This window comes from Eublepharis macularius, chromosome 14, assembly GCF_028583425.1.
Source record: "Eublepharis macularius isolate TG4126 chromosome 14, MPM_Emac_v1.0, whole genome shotgun sequence".
Taxonomy (NCBI): Eukaryota; Metazoa; Chordata; class Lepidosauria; order Squamata; family Eublepharidae; genus Eublepharis; species Eublepharis macularius.
The window spans coordinates 39684658-39702296 of NC_072803.1; the positions used below are offsets into that span (position 1 = coordinate 39684658).

Here is a 17639-nt window from a genome sequence, read left to right on the forward strand (position 1 = left end):
CATAGAGCAGTACGTGAATGTGCCTATTTGCTAATTTGGGAGGGTGCAATCCAGGGTCATTCAAAAGGTTTACCAAATTGTTGATGTAGAAGATAAACAGAAAGGGGGCTAGAAGGCACACCTGCCTGTAAGTTTGAATGGGGTCAGTCAAATGCCCAATTCGGCTGCACCTTACTCAGGGCAGTTTGCTTGTGCATAGCCCCCAAAAGGGACAGCAGTCGCCTATCAATAGAGGAGGCCTGCAGTTTCCTCCAAAGTCTATTTCTAGAGACTGTGTCAAAAGCTGCTTTTAAATCAACAAATGCCCGGTAACGTGATGCTTGGTCTCCTGTAGCGTATTTCTCTACAAGGTCTTGCATTACTAGGCAGTGATCTATTGTTGACCTGCCAGCTCTAAACCCAGCTTGCTCATCAGCAATTATATCCTCCTGTTCTAGCCAGTCTAAACATTTCTCCAGCAGATGTTTTGTAGACAACTTGCTTACAATGCTTAGTAAGCTGATTGGTCCATAATTGGATGGATCCTCCTTCTTTCTCTTCTTATGGAAGGGGACTACTATAGCCATTCCCCAATCATTGGGGATGTAGCCGGTTTCATCAATATAAGTTGATGAGGCTAGGAAAGTTTCCCACCAGTCCTTATTTGTTTTTCGTAATTCTGGAGATATTCCATCAAGCCCAGGGGCTTTTGCATTCTTTAACTGGCTAATATAAGCTTTTACCTCTTCAGCATAAACTGGGGGGCATTTGGCCAGATTTTCTATTGTTAGGGCAGGAGGGGGTTGAATAGGATCATCATACATTTTTTGGAAAAAAGAAGTCCATTTATCTGGGGGGATAGCGGAAGCCAAGGGGGAAGCGGCTGTGGAGGCGCGGTTTGACACCAGTTTCCAGAACACCACTGAGTTTTTGCTCGTAGCTGCTTCAGTTATATTGGCCCACAGTTTTCTGGTATGTTCTTTCTTACAGCGGGCAACCAGTGATTTATACTTCTTTTTTAAAAATGAAAGAGAACGATATGCATCTTGTCTGGTCTTTTCATCAGCTCTCAGTGCTAGCTTATAGGCATAGATTAAAGCATTTTTAGCACAAATACAGCTTTGATCAAACCAAGGTTTAGATGACAAATCAGGTCATCATAACTCTTTAAAGGATTTTCAGATTTTGAGGAAACCTTAAAAGCTTGGCTATATAGTTGTAGGTTCTAGTGCAGAGGTATTTTTCCCTGCACTTGTTCCTCTGCAGCAAGTATGCTATGCGCATTGCTACAGCAGAATTTCCCTACTTTCCTCCCTTTTATTGCAGCCATGAAGCTTTCTGCCCATTTCTTTCCAGACACAGCAGAATAGCTGTGAAGATTTTAGTGTTTTCCACTCTGCCTCTTCTCTTGGTGTTGCTGGGATATAGTTTGCTCTAAGAAGTGGGTTTTTTTCTTAGCTCTGGAGGCAGTTTCCCACCTTTTCCCTTTTGTTTTCCTTCTCACTTCTTGCTTGGCTTCCTCAAGTTGCTGAAAAGTTTCTTTTTGTAGCATTGGAAGCTAGGGGTGTGCAAGCCAAAAATTTTCGGCTATAGCCGAAAGTAGAAAGCCGAAAGAAGATTCTCTATCGTTAAAGCCGAAAGCCGAAACAAGAATCTCTTTCGGCTTTCGGGATTCTTTCGGCATTATTTCGGCATTCTTTCGGCTTTTTTCTATGGGAAAATGCCTCCGTCTTCCAGGACGCCTGGAGGAGGCATTTTCCCACCGAATAAGCCCAAAATTGGTGGGGACCTTCCTCTAACCCTTCTCTAACAACCACCCAAGATTCAGACAGATTGGACTTTGGGGGGCCATGTTATGGCCCCCCAAAGCAGGTCCCCCTATCCTCCCATAAGAAAGCGAAGGAGCAGCATATTGTTAGCATGCTGCTGCTCATCTTTCTTCATTATTTCCTATGGGGAAAAAATGAAGAGGCAGGCTTCCTTTGCCAGGGGTGGCATTTTGCATGCAAAATGCCCCCTTACCCTCAAGGGCCCTTCTCCCACCCCTCCTCCCACCTCCTCACTTAACATCAGAGAATCACAAAAGCACAATTCCTGTCAAAAACACTTTATTTCTTGAACAGCTTTAGGCTACACAGCAGGGGGGGGAACACCAAAGGGCATGGAAGCAGTATCTTACACAAAAATAACACAACTCACTTCACATTAAAGAATCACCCCAAAAAATTGCTGTCAAAAGCACTTTATTTCTGTAACTGCTTTAGGTTACACAGTAGGAAGGCACCACAGAGCAGGAAAGCAGTGTACTACACAAAAATAACACAACTCACTTCACATCAGAGAATCACACAAACACAATTGCTGTCAAAAACGGTGAAGTGGGTTGTATTATTTTTTGTAGTACATTGCTATCATGCCCTGTTGTGCCCTCCTACTGTGTAACCTAAAGCTGTTCAAGAAATAAAGTGTTTTTGCCAGGAATTGTGTTTTTGTGATTCTCTGATGTTAAGTGAGTTGTGTTATTTTTGTGTAAGATAGTGCTGCCATGCCCTTTGGTGTTCCCCCCTGCTGTGTAACCTAAAGCTGTTCAAGAAATAAAGTGTTTTTGACAGGAATCATGCTTTGTGATTCTCTGATGTTAAGTGAGTTGTGTTATTTTTCTGTGTGGGGGACTGCTGGTGTAATGTGTCATAATGCTTTGCCTACTTGTACTTTGGAAGGGAGAAAAAAAATTAAAACTTTATTTTGTGTTGTTCTTGTTTTATTCTTTGTTGTGCAGTTGGTTCCCATCATAGGGAACAATGGGGCTGGCTGGCCAGCCATCTCTGTAGGTGGTGGGGGAATTTGAGGGAGGGTGTCTGTGGTTCAGGTGCTCTTTCACAGGGACCAGCTGGCACTCAGAAGTGTGCCCACCATTGTGGCACCCCTGGGCTGTGCAGAATTGCCCAGGGAAAGAGAGTTTAGAAGTTCCCAGCATAGGGAACAAAGGGAGAGGGCTGGCCTTTGCCAGCCTGTTCCTGGGGTTATGGGTGTGGGGCAGGTGGGGGTGGATTTGGGTCTGTGAGGGGCTAATGTGGGGATTTGGGTCTGTGTGTGGCAGCTGGGGGGGAATTGGGTTTGTGTGGGGCTGTAAGGGGTGGACTTTAGGGGCTGAGAGGACCTACTTGGGGAGGCCATGAAATGCCCCCCCCAAGTGGGAGCAGTCTGAGCCTTGGTGGGGGGTGGGAGGAAGGGTGGGAGAAGGGCCCCAGAGGGCTGGGGGCATTTTGCATGCAAAATGCCACCCCTGGCAACACAAGCCTTCCCCAGCTGTCAGTGGTAGAGAAAAGAGCACCTACTTGGGGAGGCCATGAAATGCCCCCCCCAAGTGGGAGCAGTCTGAGCCTGGGTGGGGGGTGGGGGGAAGGGTGGGAGAAGGGCCCCTGAGGGCTGGGGGGCATTTTGCATGCAAAATGCCACCCCTGGCAAAGGAAGCCTGCTTCTTCATTTTTTCCCCATAGGAAATAATGAAGAAGATGAGTAGCAGCATGCTAACAATATGCTGCTCCTTCGCTTTCTTATGGGAGGATGGGGGGACCTGCTTTGGGGGGCCATAACATGGCCCCCCAAAGTCCAATCTGTCTGAAACTTGGGTAGTTGTTAGAGAAGGGTTAGAGGAAGGTCCCCACCAATTTTGGGCTTATTCGGTGGGAAAATGCCTCCCCCAGACGTCCGGGAAGACGGAGGCATTTTCCCATTGAAAAGCCGAAAGAAAGCCGAAAGAATCCCGAAACGTTTCGGCTTTTTTCTTTCGGCTACCCGAAACGTTTCGGCATTCCCCGAAACGTTTCGGCATTCCCCGAAAGAAGCCGAAACACTTTAGTTTCAGCATTCTTTCGGCATTCTGAATGCCGAAACGCACATCCCTATTGGAAGCTATTTCCCCACCTTTTTCCTGGCTGGCACAACAGAGTGTCTTCTACTCCCACCCCCTTCTCATGTTTGCTGTGAGACAATGAGAGAGAGAGAGAATTGTGTTGTACTTGAAAAGGAGATACTTTTGTCTGCAGTTACTTAATTTGTTTGCTTTCTTCTTTTTAGCTGGCTCTCTGGAGAGCTAAAAAGGAATTGTTTCACTAAGGATTGTTCCTCCCAAGTTGACTGAGACTTCTGAGATAACTTTGAGTAATTGAGAGGGCGGTAGCAGAACAGCTGCTGGTATACCTGGGTGATGCCTCTATCCTGGATCCATTCCAGTCCAGCTTCAGGCCTGGCCATGGTACAGAGATGGCTCTGGTTGCCCTCACAGATGATCTGCGGCGACACCTGGACCGGAGTGGGTCGGCACTGCTGATACTTTTAGATCTTACAGCAGCATTTGACATGGTCAATCATAATCTTCTGACCCATTGCCTTGCCGATGTGGGGATTCGTGGAACAGCCCTGCAATGGCTGAACTCCTTCCTTCACAATCTAGGACAGAGGGTGGCACTCAGGGAACAGATGTCTGCTTACCATTCTTTGGTATGTGGCATCCCTCAGGGGGCGATTCTTTCCCCGATGCTATTTAACATCTATATGTGCCCCCTTGCCCCGTTAGCCCACAGCTTTGGGCTAGGTTGTCACTGGTATGCGGATGACACTCAGCTCTATCTGCTGATGGATGGTGTTATGACCTTTACTTTCTTTAGGGTAGATTTTTCTTTTAATCTATCCCTTAACCCTCTGGGTAGTCTGCTGCCACCCAGAATATTTTATTCCAAGCTATTTTATTTAAATTTTCCCTTTGGTAATGTTCCTAAGCGTCAGGCTCCTTCGTGGTTCTATGTGGCCCTGAAGATAGGAATGGGATATAGCAATGACAGCTACACTGGGAAATAGCAAAACAAAAATAAGCTTTTATTTATTCGAGAAGCGTATCGGTTTCATAAACGTAGTTCTCGGTTCTTAAAGTTACTTCATTTACTCTCATTCACACAGCTGGCCTTTCTTTCCCTGACTGAGTGTCCTTTCACAAACATGCTCAGTTCAGGTTCCACACAGGTTATATTTCTCTCATAAATACTTCAACATACTCAGGCAGCACACAGCTAGCCTGCTTTCTTCTGACTAAAAATTTTCTCTCTACTCTCAGTCTCAAACTGCATTCACTCCACCCACCAGGACTCCAGTCCTCAACCAATCATATTGTCAGAAACTGTTTTAACCTAAGTAACGCCATATTTAATCGTGTAGTGTTTAGACTTCTTTCCCTCCAGGCAACACCTGCAAGGAGCCGATTCCATGGGAAAGGATCCTGTCTTATCTGCTGTTTCGACCTTGGCCAGCTCAGCGCACCTCTGAGAAGTTTTGCTGTATGAACTCGGGGGGCGGGGGGGAGACTGGGCTCCGGGAGTGTGAAATGTAACAACCTTTGCTCTATGATTCATTCCTAGCAACGCTTTGCTCGGCCAGGATCTCTAATCCTGGAATATGCACATCTGGGCTTGAATGCTGTCTTTCACAATAAACCTTTTGAAATCAAAAGACCTCGTCTTCTTGCAGAAAGGAGTGAAACAGACTATCAAGTCTGGAATGCCATAGCCTGACACATATCACTCACTCATCCATCTCCTTCACCCCCCACTCTTCACCTATCTCATCAAGCATTTAAAGATACATGCACACATTTACTTGGAATCATTACAGATGGCCAGTCCGATCTTGCTTTGGATTCCTTGGTCAAGGGTCTTGAGGCTGTGACGGTATGGTTCCATCAGAGTCGCCTGAAATTGAATCCCCTGAAGACAGAGGTTCTGTGTCTGGATCATGGGGCAATCGAGCTGGGAACCGGCTCCCAGCTGTTGATGGGGTACAATTGAAACCTTCCTTGATGGTGAGGAGTCTGGGTGTGACCTTGGATGCTACACTTTCAATGGAGGCCCAGGTCATGACTGTTGCTAGGTCTGCCTTTTTTGATCTTCGACAGGGCAGGCAACTGCCGCCCTATCTTTCACCCCAGGACCTGGCCACAGTAATCCATGCAACGGTCACCTCCAGGCTAGACTACTGCAACTCACTCTATCCTGGACTGCCCTTGGGTCTGACCCGGAAGTTACAGCTGATCCAGAATGCAGCGGCACGCATCCTTACCGGAACGCCCGTCCAAGCGCACATTCATCGTGTGCTGTGCCAGCTGCACTGGCTTCCAGTGGAGTTCCAGATCTGGTTCAAGGTGTTAACCTTGGTATTTAAAGCCCTTCATGGACTGGATCCTCCATACCTGCGGGACCGCCTCTTCCATTACGTCCCCTGCAGGGTGTTGCGCTCTGCGGACAAGCAACTCCTGGTGGTCCCTGGCCCAAAGGACATCCATCTGGCCTCAACCAGGGCGAGGGCTTTTTCTGCCCTGGCCCTGGCCTGGTGGAATGCTCTCCTGCTGGAGATCTGGGCCCTGTGGGACCTGTTACAGTTTTGCAGGGCTTGTAAAACGGAGATGTTCTGCTGGGCCTTTGGCTGAGTGCCAGCGAGTGTCCTTCTTCTTCCATCTAAGACCACCATTTCTTCCGGAGCTGCCCTCAGCCATCTGCCATGCCTGTATACGGACTCCCAATATTTGTTTAAATAGCCTGCTCCTGGACTATTTTAATTATTTTTAAAAAAATATTATTGATTTTATGTTTCTGTGATTTTAATGTATTTTTTAATGTTGTTAGCCACCCTTAGCCCATCTGTGAGGAGGGCAGGGTATACATCAAATAAATAAATAAATAAATAAAGTTACGGTGAGCTTTTGAGCTGCTTGATGTCTGTGGACAGGACCATTTAGGGGGTGCTCAATAGGTTTTCTCAGTTGCATTTTTTTCAAGAAAGTAATCTGTTTAAAACTATGCCCCTCTTGAGGTCTGTGCCCCAGGCGGCTGCCTAGTTGGTCTAATGGTAGCATTGGCCCTGTCTATAGTTATGGCAAACAGAAATGGGGAAAGGGGACAGCCTTGTCTAGTTCCCCTTGCTATATGGATATCTATTGAATGTACATTGTTAGTCCTAACTGTAGCTTTTGGAGAAAGATAAAGAGCCTTAATGGCATTTTAGAATTGGTCGCCAAAACCCATTTTTTGAAGTAAAGGTTTTAGATATGGTATTTCCACTTAATCCAATGCCTTCTCTATATCAAAGGCCAGAAGTAATGCAGGGGTTTTGTATGCTTCACAGAAATTAATTATAGTTAAAGTGTTATGTGTATTGTCTGGTCAAGGTGAATGTAGTTGGTTATTTAAATTTAGACAATGTTTTGGCAAATATGCTTGTAAAGATCTTTTGGTCTTGATTTTGGAGTAACTACTATTTCAGCCTCTGACCAAGATAGAGGGATGCTACCTCCTAACATAACAGAGTTGCATGTGGCAGTTAGTGGAGTTGAAAGTAGGTGAATGTATTTTTTGGTAAAAATTTGGCAGGGAATCCATCCCTGTCTGAAGCTTTGTTATTTTTTTCAAGGATTTGATAGTGACTGTAACATCTTCTGTTGTGACTGGTTGGTCCAGATATTGTTTATGTTCTTGTGAGGTTTTTTTCCAAATTTCCTGTGATGATAAATAATTTAAAATATGATTAGTGTCAGGATTGTCTGATGTACAAATGGTTTGGTAGTATTCAGCAAATACATCGGCTAATTTTACAGAATTAGTTTGAGTTTTTCCTGGGTGCCTTTAATAGCTTGTATAGAATGTGAGGAGGTTTTTTCCTCTAATTTTCATGCAAGCAAGTTTATAGATTGGGTGGCCTTTTTTGTGTTCATCTTCTAGTTTTCTTATTCTAGATATCATTTCATTTCTAATGTTTTCTTTTTGCTCTTCATGACAGGAGGCAACGGAGATTAATTTCCCTCTAAGTACCACTTCCATAGCATCCTACACGTGGATTTGAGGAATGCCACATAGTTTGTTTCTATTGTTTAATTTCTAAAGAGACTTCAGAAGAAATTTATTTGTTAAATAAAAGTGATTTATTTAGTTTCCAATTTGTTTGATGTCATTTATTCTCAGTGTACATCCTGTCCAAGCATAGTCTGTCCACAGCTTGTCACCAATCCTTGATGTAAGAGTTTGACTAATTAATTTAGGAGATAAGAATATGTCATTTAAATATGTAATTTAGAAGATAAGAATATGTAATCAATCCTTGTGTATATATTGTGGATAGAAGAGAAGTATGTATAGTCTGTTATCAGTGGGTTTTGAAGATGTCACTAGATCAATAGATAAAGCCTAAGAGCCATTAATTGATCTTAGCAGCTTAGTAACTGTATTGTTAATTTTAATTGCTTTGACACGATAGGGAGTAAAATTTAAAAGGTCATTCAGAGAGGAGTGATACAAATGTTTACTGCTGACACATTGATTTACCCATGCTGAACGAAAGCAGAATTGAAAGCCAAGAGAATCAAGTGCACTCTGCATGAAGACAGCTCGTCAGGTTGTTTTGATCTACAAGCAGCTCTCCACACTGAAAGCAGTGAAAGCAGCTTTCTCAGTAATCATGCTTTGCGGTATTATCCAATACAATTTTTAAAGTTTGTATATGTACACTCACACATCATGCAATGCATTTATATTTTGTATCACTTTCATATTTATCAAAATACTTAATTTCACAGGTCAAGGGATGGTGTCATGGAAATATAAATAATAATAATAACTGTGCTTATATACCGCTCTTCTACACATATTAGTGCCTCACCCAGAGCAGTGAACAAGTTAGTGTTATTCTTATCCCCAAAATGGAGCTGGGGCTGAGAGGAGTGGCTGACCCAAGGCCACCTACTGAGCTCATGTCAGTAGTGGGATTCAAACCAATAGACTGCTGATTATGGTTTAGAACACATACTTCGTGAAACATATGCATTCTAAATAACGCTGTATGAACATCACTGTAGTATGGTGTATAACTGGTGCTTTATCTTTGACAGCCAATTAAAAATAGTGAACAGTATCAGATACATGTTCTGTAATTGTTAGCAGAGACCAAGGATGATCTGGTCATGTAACTTTTCTTGTCATTTTTACTATCCATATCTCTTATCTTGCAGCTGGGCATAGTGGTACTTTTGGCTAGGTAGAATGTCACATGATTGGAAATAGTAAAAAAGAATTAAATTATGATTGGTTTGATATTTATCTTTGTTATCATATGAAAAGATCTTAGATTTCTGCATAAGATAATATATAAAAATGGTAATCCAAATAGCAGATCAGGGTTTTGGCCAAAAGAAATCTCATGAAGATCTAGGCAGGAAACTTACCCTTGTAATATGTGCTACGGTAACTTGAATGCATTTCATCGTTAATCTGACTGAGTTAGATTTCATTAAGAAATGTTAGGAAACTTAATTCTTGTTGTGTTCATCTGTTCTATTTTTCTATGTTTTATTTAAATAAACATTTATATTTTGATACCTCACGTAATGAAAACGACTAGCGTTTGTTAATGAAAGGAGCCATTAAACTCTTAGGAGGAGTCTGTCTCCTGGTTGGGAGAGTGCAACAAAAACATCCATCCCATTTATTTTGTACTGAAAAGCAGTTTCTCTAAAACAGAGAAATGTGTTTTCAGTTCTCACTTGAAGGTTTCAAGCTGCTCAGGATTTAAGATAAAACCTTCAACCCATCTCTACCGAGTATTTAATACTTTTTACTTAATGTTTAAAAGTTATGTTAAATATTTATGCCTAATAAGATTATAGAAGCAATACTGTTTGAATTATCTATAAACTTATTTGAGTTGGATTGTTAGTAAAATTACAATTTTATGAAATTTTTACCATTTTATAACATTACAACTTTGTACCAAAAAAGTTTTGCATGTAAAAGAGGTTGCCAAAAATAAAATTCCCCATGCCCATGCCCATGCCCATGCCCATGCCCATGCCCATGCCCATGCGAAGACCCAGACCCAGACCCAGACCAAGACAGCCAGGCCCCCGGGGGTCGCGGCTGCGCCGCTCCCCCCGACGCCCCCCGCCCCGCCGGAGGCTTCAGATACCGTCAAGGAGGGAGGGAGAAAGCTGCCATTTGTCTACTGAATGTAAAGCCTTTGTCCTTCACATATGTGAGAAGCTGTTCTGTTCCACATATGCTGCGCCGCTCCCCCCGACGCCCCCCGCCCCGCCGGAGGCTTCAGATACCGTCAAGGAGGGAGGGAGAAAGCTGCCATTTGTCTACTGAATGTAAAGCCTTTGTCCTTCACATATGTGAGAAGCTGTTCTGTTCCACATATGCTGCACCGCTCCCCCCGACGCCCCCCGCCCCGCCTCCGGCTTCAGATACCGACGAGGAGGGAGGGAGAAAGCTGCCATTTGTCTACTGAATGTAAAGCCTTTGTCCTTCACATATGTGAGAAGCTGTTCTCTTCCACATATGTGACAGGGGGAGGTAAACCCCCCCCCAATCCTTGCCTTTTGAGTGCTGACATCTACAATGGATGCCCTGGCTCCATTTTTTGGGGTTCACCAACCCACACTTTACAAACCAGTGGGTGAAGAAGACGTCATTTGTGCATGTTATCTACCTACCTCTTTGTGGCTGCATGGCAGACAGATGTTTGGGATATAAACTTCCCTGTGTCCCAAATACCTGGTTCCAGGTCACAGCGTTAGCAAATATGAATGCTGTGCTGTCACAGGATGGCATTGTCAACGATATCAAAAGGCACTAAGAAGTACAGGAAAACAAACAAGGATGCAGTTTCCAAATAAGAGGATCAGCGTAGGGCATTCATCAGGGCAACAAATGATCTTAGTCTGCCATGATGAGGGAAACAATCAGACTGAAATGGATCATCTTTATCACGTGGCAATGGGGGTGGACAGGGTTGCCAAAGAAGCCATGGAAAATGGTTCTTCACCATTGGTCCCATCCCTCTTCCATCAACACTGCCTCATCTGGAGGAGATCCAACAGATAATGGGCTAATATGCAAGTGCAAGCCAGCAGCAGGAGGCAGCACCACAGTGAAGCCAAGGACTATTGCTGCCTGTCTCCCTCGGCTCGTCTTTGCCTCACTTGCCTCATCATTGGTCATCTGTGGCTGGTGTCTCTGATCAAGAGGGATCACTGATGGGGCAACTGAGGCAAAGGCAAGCCAAGTGAGGAGGATAGGCAGCAGCTGCAGCACCAGGCTTTTCTGCACCACTAGACCACTCACTGATTCTTGCCTAGCCAGCCTTATTGGCCCTCCTGGCTACCTGGGCACTGACGTTTGTGTGTGTTGTGTGCAGACAAGTGGTACCCCAGACCACCATCCCATAGGAAATTTTCTCCTAGAGGCCATAATGGTAAACCTGATCTTGCTTAGAAGCCCTTTATCTGTAACATTCTAGAGTATGATATTTGCTGCTTCACCATCCTCAGCCTCCCCAGTCTTACAATTGCTGACTCCTGCTTGTGCCAGCAGATTTAGGGGTAATATCAGAGGATGGTGTGGTTTAGGAAGGAAAGGAACCTCGGTGGCATATAATGTCATAGAGTCCTCCCTCCAAAGCAGCTATTCTAGGGGAGTTGATCTCTCTTATCTGGAGATCAGCTGTAATTCCAGGAGAACTCCAGGCTCTATCTGGAGGTTGCAACCTTACCCAGTCTCCTTCTCTTCAAATCAGCTCTGCTGTTCCCTCCTGTATGCTTGAACCATCTCTCCAAGCACCTGCTGACACTTTAGTCAAAACCCTCTTCAGATACCAATACTTCATGCAGCTTTCCAACCAAGCTGTCACGAATTTTTGCATCACTGATTTTGTTCACATTAATCCACTGTTCACTGTACAAACACACACACCCTTCGCATCATTTTTGCACTCACCTTCATTTTGACCCTCTAACTGAATTGGTCTATGCGAAGCTATCCTTACAGTGGATTCCTTTTTTTGGTTTATTATATATATCAATCGGACATCTCTTAATTTTTTTTCAAATAAATAAACAAATAAATAACTGAAAAAATAGGACATATTTTTTTATTGTTACTTGGAGCATCCAGCCAGGTAACTCCTCTTCGCCTGAGGCTAAGTCCCAGGCTACCAACAGATAATTGTTGGGGTGGAGGGAAGCGAAAAACATGGTCTGGGTGTGCTTTCAGTCCCGAGTCTGCAGAAAACAGCAGTCTGTTTTGTGCTGTTCCGTGAGCATATTGGCATAGAAAGGGTTAATTGAAGAGTGGCAGTCCAGAGTTTTCATTTCTAAAATATTGTTCTGGAGTGTCTCTAACACATCCCACTGTTTTTTGTAGCACTGGCCTTTCTTTAGTGCCCGTTCCGGGCTGTTTTGTGCTGTTCCGGGAGCTTTTTGGCATGGAACGGGTTAATAAAAGCAGGGCAGTCCAGAGTTTTCATTTCTAAAATATAGTTCTGGAGTGTCTCTAACACATCCCACTGTTTTTTGTGGCACTGACGTTTCTTTAGTGCCCGTTCCGGGCTGTTTTGTGCTGTTCCGGGAGCTTTTTGGCATGGAACGGGTTAATAAAAGCGGGGCAGTCCAGAGTTTTCATTTCTAAAATATAGTTCTGGAGTGTCTCTAACACATCCCACTGTTTTTTGTGGCACTGGCGTTTCTTTAGTGCCCGTTCCGGGCTGTTTTGTGCTGTTCCGGGAGCTTTTTGGCATGGAATGGGTTAATAAAAGCCGGGCAGTCCAGAGTTTTCATTTCTAAAATATTGTTCTGGAGTGTCTCTAAAACATGCCATTGTTTTTTGTGGCACTGGCGTTTCTTTAGTGCCTGTTCTGGGCTGTTTTGCGCTGTTCCGGGAGCTTTTTGGCATGGAACAGGTTAATTGAAGGGTGCCAGTCCAGAGTTTTCATTTCTAAAATATTGTTCTGGAGTGTCTCTAACACATCCCACTGTTTTTTGTGGCACTGGCATTTCTTTAGTGCCTGTTCCGGGCTGTTTTGTGCTGTTCTGGGAGCTTTTTGGCATGGAATGGGTTAATTAAACGGTGCCAGTCCAGAGTTTTCATTTCTAAAATATTGTTCTGGAGTGTCTCTAACACATCCCCCTCTTTTTTGTGGCACTGGCATTTCTTTAGTGCCCGTTCCGCCCTGTTCCGTCTCGTTCCGGCTTTTACCCTGTACCTGTGCCCTGTACTATTCTACTTGGGCAATGAGTGGAAAAGCGGACTCTAGCCCACAATAATTAAAGTTTTGATTAAAGGTTATTTGCCTTATTCATCTGGCCAACTACTTATTTTTAAAAGACCATGTTAGGCAATGAGAACTCAGGGGCTAACACTTTAAATCTCCCCCTCAACTCAAATTCATTTTGGGAAGCCAGAAATAAACCGCCAAATCTCCAGGGATTTTCCAACTCAGAGCTGGCAGCCCAAGCATCACAGATAGACTGCCTTGGGACACAAAGCTTCCAACGCTTCATTCCAGAAGGCTTCTGCCGGCCCCACGCGCACGGCCCCTTTAAGAACCATGTAAACAAAGCCCGCCGCCTGCCTTCCCTCCCGCCCTCCCTTTCCCGCGCGCGTGTTGACGTCACTACCGCGCGCCCGGCCCTCTCACGCAACCGCTGCCCGCCGCTCCATTCTCCAAACCAAGGCGGCCGCGACGGCTCCTCAGGTTACTCTATAGGATTGCTTACGCCGAGTGCGTGAGGAGGCCGGCGTTAGTGCGCAGGCGCAACAGCCTTAGCTGGTTTGTCGGAGCGGGGGGGAGGGAGGAGGAGGAGAGCGAGAGAGCAGAACATGAATGGAGCAAAATGGCGGATCATGTGCAGGTGAGGAGAGAAGAGATGGGGGCCCCTCCCCCCCGAGTGAGGCCTGAGCTGAGGTCGCTTCTCGCAATCGGGTCTGCAGAGCGAGCGGCATCTCCTGGCGGGCCTGATCCCCCGCTCCCCTGCCCCGTAATCTGAGGGGAGGGGCCCCTGCTGAGGGCCAGCAGGCAGAGGGTCTCCCCGCCCGTCTCACCTGCAGGGCGCGGCTGGGCGAGGGAAGCGGGGGTCTCCTGAGGGATCGGGGGAGACTCCCATGCTGGGCCTGGTCGGCTCGGCGGGCCGCCTCCCGCCATGGGGAAGGAGGCGCGAAGCCACTGCTTGGAACCCGGGGCCCTCCTCTGCTGCTCCGCCGCCTTGGGGCTCTTCGGCTTGAGTTGTGAGCGCGCCTCTTCAGCCCGGTGACTCGCAAGCAGGCGTGCACCGCCGGATCGGGCCGCGCTTCTGCTGGAAACTCTGAAGGGGCGTCGGTGCGCGCAGCTTTTAGAGAAAAGCGGAGTCAGGGCCGCTGTGTTGACATGGGAAGGGCGACCCGGGACAAGTTCTTATCGCCGGTTCGGTGGCTGGGTTGCATAATGGGACTGGCTTGGATGATGCTGGACTCTAGTTGGGCCAGTTGTCGGCTTGGAGTTAAATGCCCCGACAGTGAAAATGAACCGCTGGTCCAACAAGTTGGTTTGAGAATTTGCTGCTCGTTATGTCCGGTCCTGGGTTCTCCTAGATCAAAAGCAGTTTTCCCTGACAGCTACTATTTTGTAAACGCTGTATTTCTCTTTGTTGGGTATTCTTTAAAATCTGGGTTTGGGTACTTTCTCAGACTTTCACACTCATATCAGCTTAAAGTTTGGATAAAAAGTGGCTGAAGTAGCTCAACAGAGAGCTAACATTAAGGGTAGCATAAAATACAATGTGTTCTGGTGGTAATGTTCTTTCCCAGTAAATTCGTTCAATTTCTCCTACCTCTGTGAACCACAAGGGTGAGCTGTTTATTTGCTCTAAAAGTGGTCAGTAGCTTTGAACTTCTTATAGTTCAAGTTAGGAACTTACTAATATGGTACAGCAAACGTGGGGTCCCTGTGTTTCCATCACCACTTGATGCATCTTTTCTGGAATGTTTATGTGTGGGTGTGTAGTAAATTTGGCCCCAGGAGTCACAATTGATTTATTCTGCTGTTATGTTTACTTTTTTTGTACATATGCAAATGCTCAAAGAGTGATATGCAGAAAATATGTCTAAATAGTGGGGACACAAGTGTGTCTCTGTCAGTTGCTAATGGGTGAAGTGGCCCCAAGTAATTCCCACATCACAAACAACTTGTATATACCTGAGAGGCATTTGAGGAAAATGTAGCTTTGTCATTAATAAGAGTTACTAGTGGTCTGAATCAGTTTCCCTAATTACTTGAATATAGTACAGCAGCATCTTTGGGTGTTGCATCAGTAGTGTAGTAGAATGAATCATTCCCAGATTTTTCAGTTAACAGCAAGGCATCAGCAATTCTCTTGGAACTTACAAAAGCTTTTGTGCCTAGTTGCCTGTGAGCAAGACTTACTTGTCCCAGGCAAGCACTTACTGACAGGTCTGGAGTATGAGGATTATCCTTACCCCTGATAATGGAGAAATGCTGCATTTTTTTAAAATGGCAGGTTTCATTGCAGGATATATGCCAGTATGCTGTAATATTCACCTACGACTGAACAGTAAGAACTTTCAGGTAATTACATTTAGCTGCATGGTGTGAAAGTTGTGACTAGAGAGGGCTGACACATTTCCCAGATAAATTTAACATTAAATCAGAACTAAAGTTACCGTGAAGTCACAGTGTATGCATAGTATGTCAATAGAAATTGTTTGTTTTTGCTGTATATTCTGACAATAAAAGAAGGATTTTAATAAACAGCTCAATTCAAAGCCTATCAGAACATCACTAATGCCAGTGTGACACTGGTGTAGCTAGTCTGTATCTTGTGCTCAGGCAGCAGTGAAAAGATGTTGTAAAATAAGCCCCAACTCCAAGAAGCTGAGAGCAGAGCAACTGCTCTGGAGTTCATAGTGGAGTTCATAGCATACCAATGATTCCCCCATGTTACCCAGATTTAGAGGCATCCAACAAATGCACAAGGTATCTGCATACTTCACTGATATCACATGTCCCCATCCTCCAGAACAGAATAAAAGAAAGAACAAAGACATCATGGTACGTTCCACTGTATTGAGGACTGTGGAATGCCCAGTAAGAGCCTTCTGTCTACCACATTTTGAGGAGCTCTTTCTGACAGGTGGAAACATAGGGAAGGTAACATGATCCCTCCATTGAGATCCAGACATCTCCACTGCTCATTTGGGAGAGGAAGTGTCCACAAGCAGCCTCGGACCTCTCCTCTATAAGGTTTCAGGTCCCAGGGGTAATAAAGCCCCAAGGAGCCGGAGGGGGTTGTGATTTTTTTTGTTTAGTTGTTTGTTTGCAAAGTAGACTTTCCCCAATAACTTAGTATGGAAAACTACTTACGTGGAAGCTGGAGCAGTGGAGAATCTGGAAACAATGCAAAGTTCATCTTTTGACAAGCAAGAAACTGATGTAGCAAAAGTGAAAGAAGAGGCAGAAACAGTGGTAGGACTCTGCCAGTTGGGCAGGGGGGGGAAAGACACATAATGGGCATGCAGAATCCTTCATTGGCTGTGGTGTTAAAGCCAGCCATATATACCAGACTGCAGAGAAAGGCATAGCAGAGGTGTGGCTTGCCTAAAGTACTTTATTCATCCCTTCTGAAATAAGTCCCATGCACAGCTGAAGTTTTGTACCACCAGATCCAATCTTATGCTGATAAGTTGACACTAACTTGAATCTCTTTGTGTAGCACATTCCCATGTACCTGTTGGATTCATAAGGTTGAATTATTATGGCTTGCTATTCATCCCAGCAATATTTGTTCTCCATTCCTCCACTCCACACACTGCTGGTGTTTATTACACACCAGCAGTGATGTATATTGTGAGACCAAAAGTACTCACTCCTCACACTTGCTAGAGCACAACTGTACATGCTTTGGTGAAGGCTCTCAGCCTTCTCTTAGTGTGAGTGCCTTGTTGCAGAAAGCTGAAGTTGATAATAAGCACAGAGTGGATATAAACCTCCTGTCTACCAAACCCAGTTGACACAAACTCAGCTGTGACAAAAAGTCCAAACATTAACCAGTCATGATCAAGACTGGGGTTCTGAAAATAAGAAAAGCATTGCCAGCTCTTGTTCTAGCAAAGATCCTGTGCCTTGAAAGCTGACAGAGAATCACATGTAGAGCTGATCCTACCACAAAATGTAGGAGAAGAAAATGAAGTAAGTTGGGGAGAAAGGTAGGGTATAAATAAAATAAATAAATTGTGTTGGTCAAACAATTGTCTTTTAAGCAGATTGCGATGGTGCAGGAGCCGGGCTGGAACAAAAGAAAATTAGGACATGGTGGAATTCACCTATTGGTGGCATACTGTAGTCACTGGACCATACTTTCTTGTAGGAAATTGCATTTGGGATACTGCCTGCATTTTCTCTTTTGGGCTGTTCAGTAGAGCTATGATCCTGCAAGGCCAGAGGTGTCCTGAGTGATCAGCAGTACCACTTTCTGAAGTAGTTGGAAGTCGCCAAGAAATGTGGTTGTGTTCCCCGTTTCCCTTACTTGCACATACCAACATCACAGTGGTGTTTTACCAATATCTCTTACTGGTGGCTTTCTGTGTTGTGAATATTTAGTTTGTTCCCCCATGTGAGAGGAAGGCTTGTTAAAGCAATACACAATAATTACAGAGAGACTTTCAGGAAAGTTTGAGGATAGGATCCCCTTCCTTTGTTGTCCTTGGAAGATCCAGTTGGAGTGGAGGATCCAATTTGCTGTATATGTTGTAAGATGGAATACTTATAAGGATTCTGAGCAGAGCAATGTAAGC

At 44.8% G+C, this 17639-nt stretch overlaps 1 protein-coding gene across 1 annotated transcript in view; it reads left to right on the top strand.

Annotated features, from left to right (window-relative positions):
- The first annotated feature begins 13643 nt into the window (after positions 1-13643).
- Positions 13644-17639, top strand: part of XPO7 (exportin 7) — an 85799-nt gene continuing 81803 nt past the window's right edge. Inside the window, exon 1 of the mRNA XM_054998076.1 lies at positions 13644-13705. Within this exon, the coding sequence (XP_054854051.1) occupies positions 13688-13705 (18 nt within the window). The 5' untranslated portion in view covers positions 13644-13687. The remainder of the gene's footprint in view (positions 13706-17639) is intronic.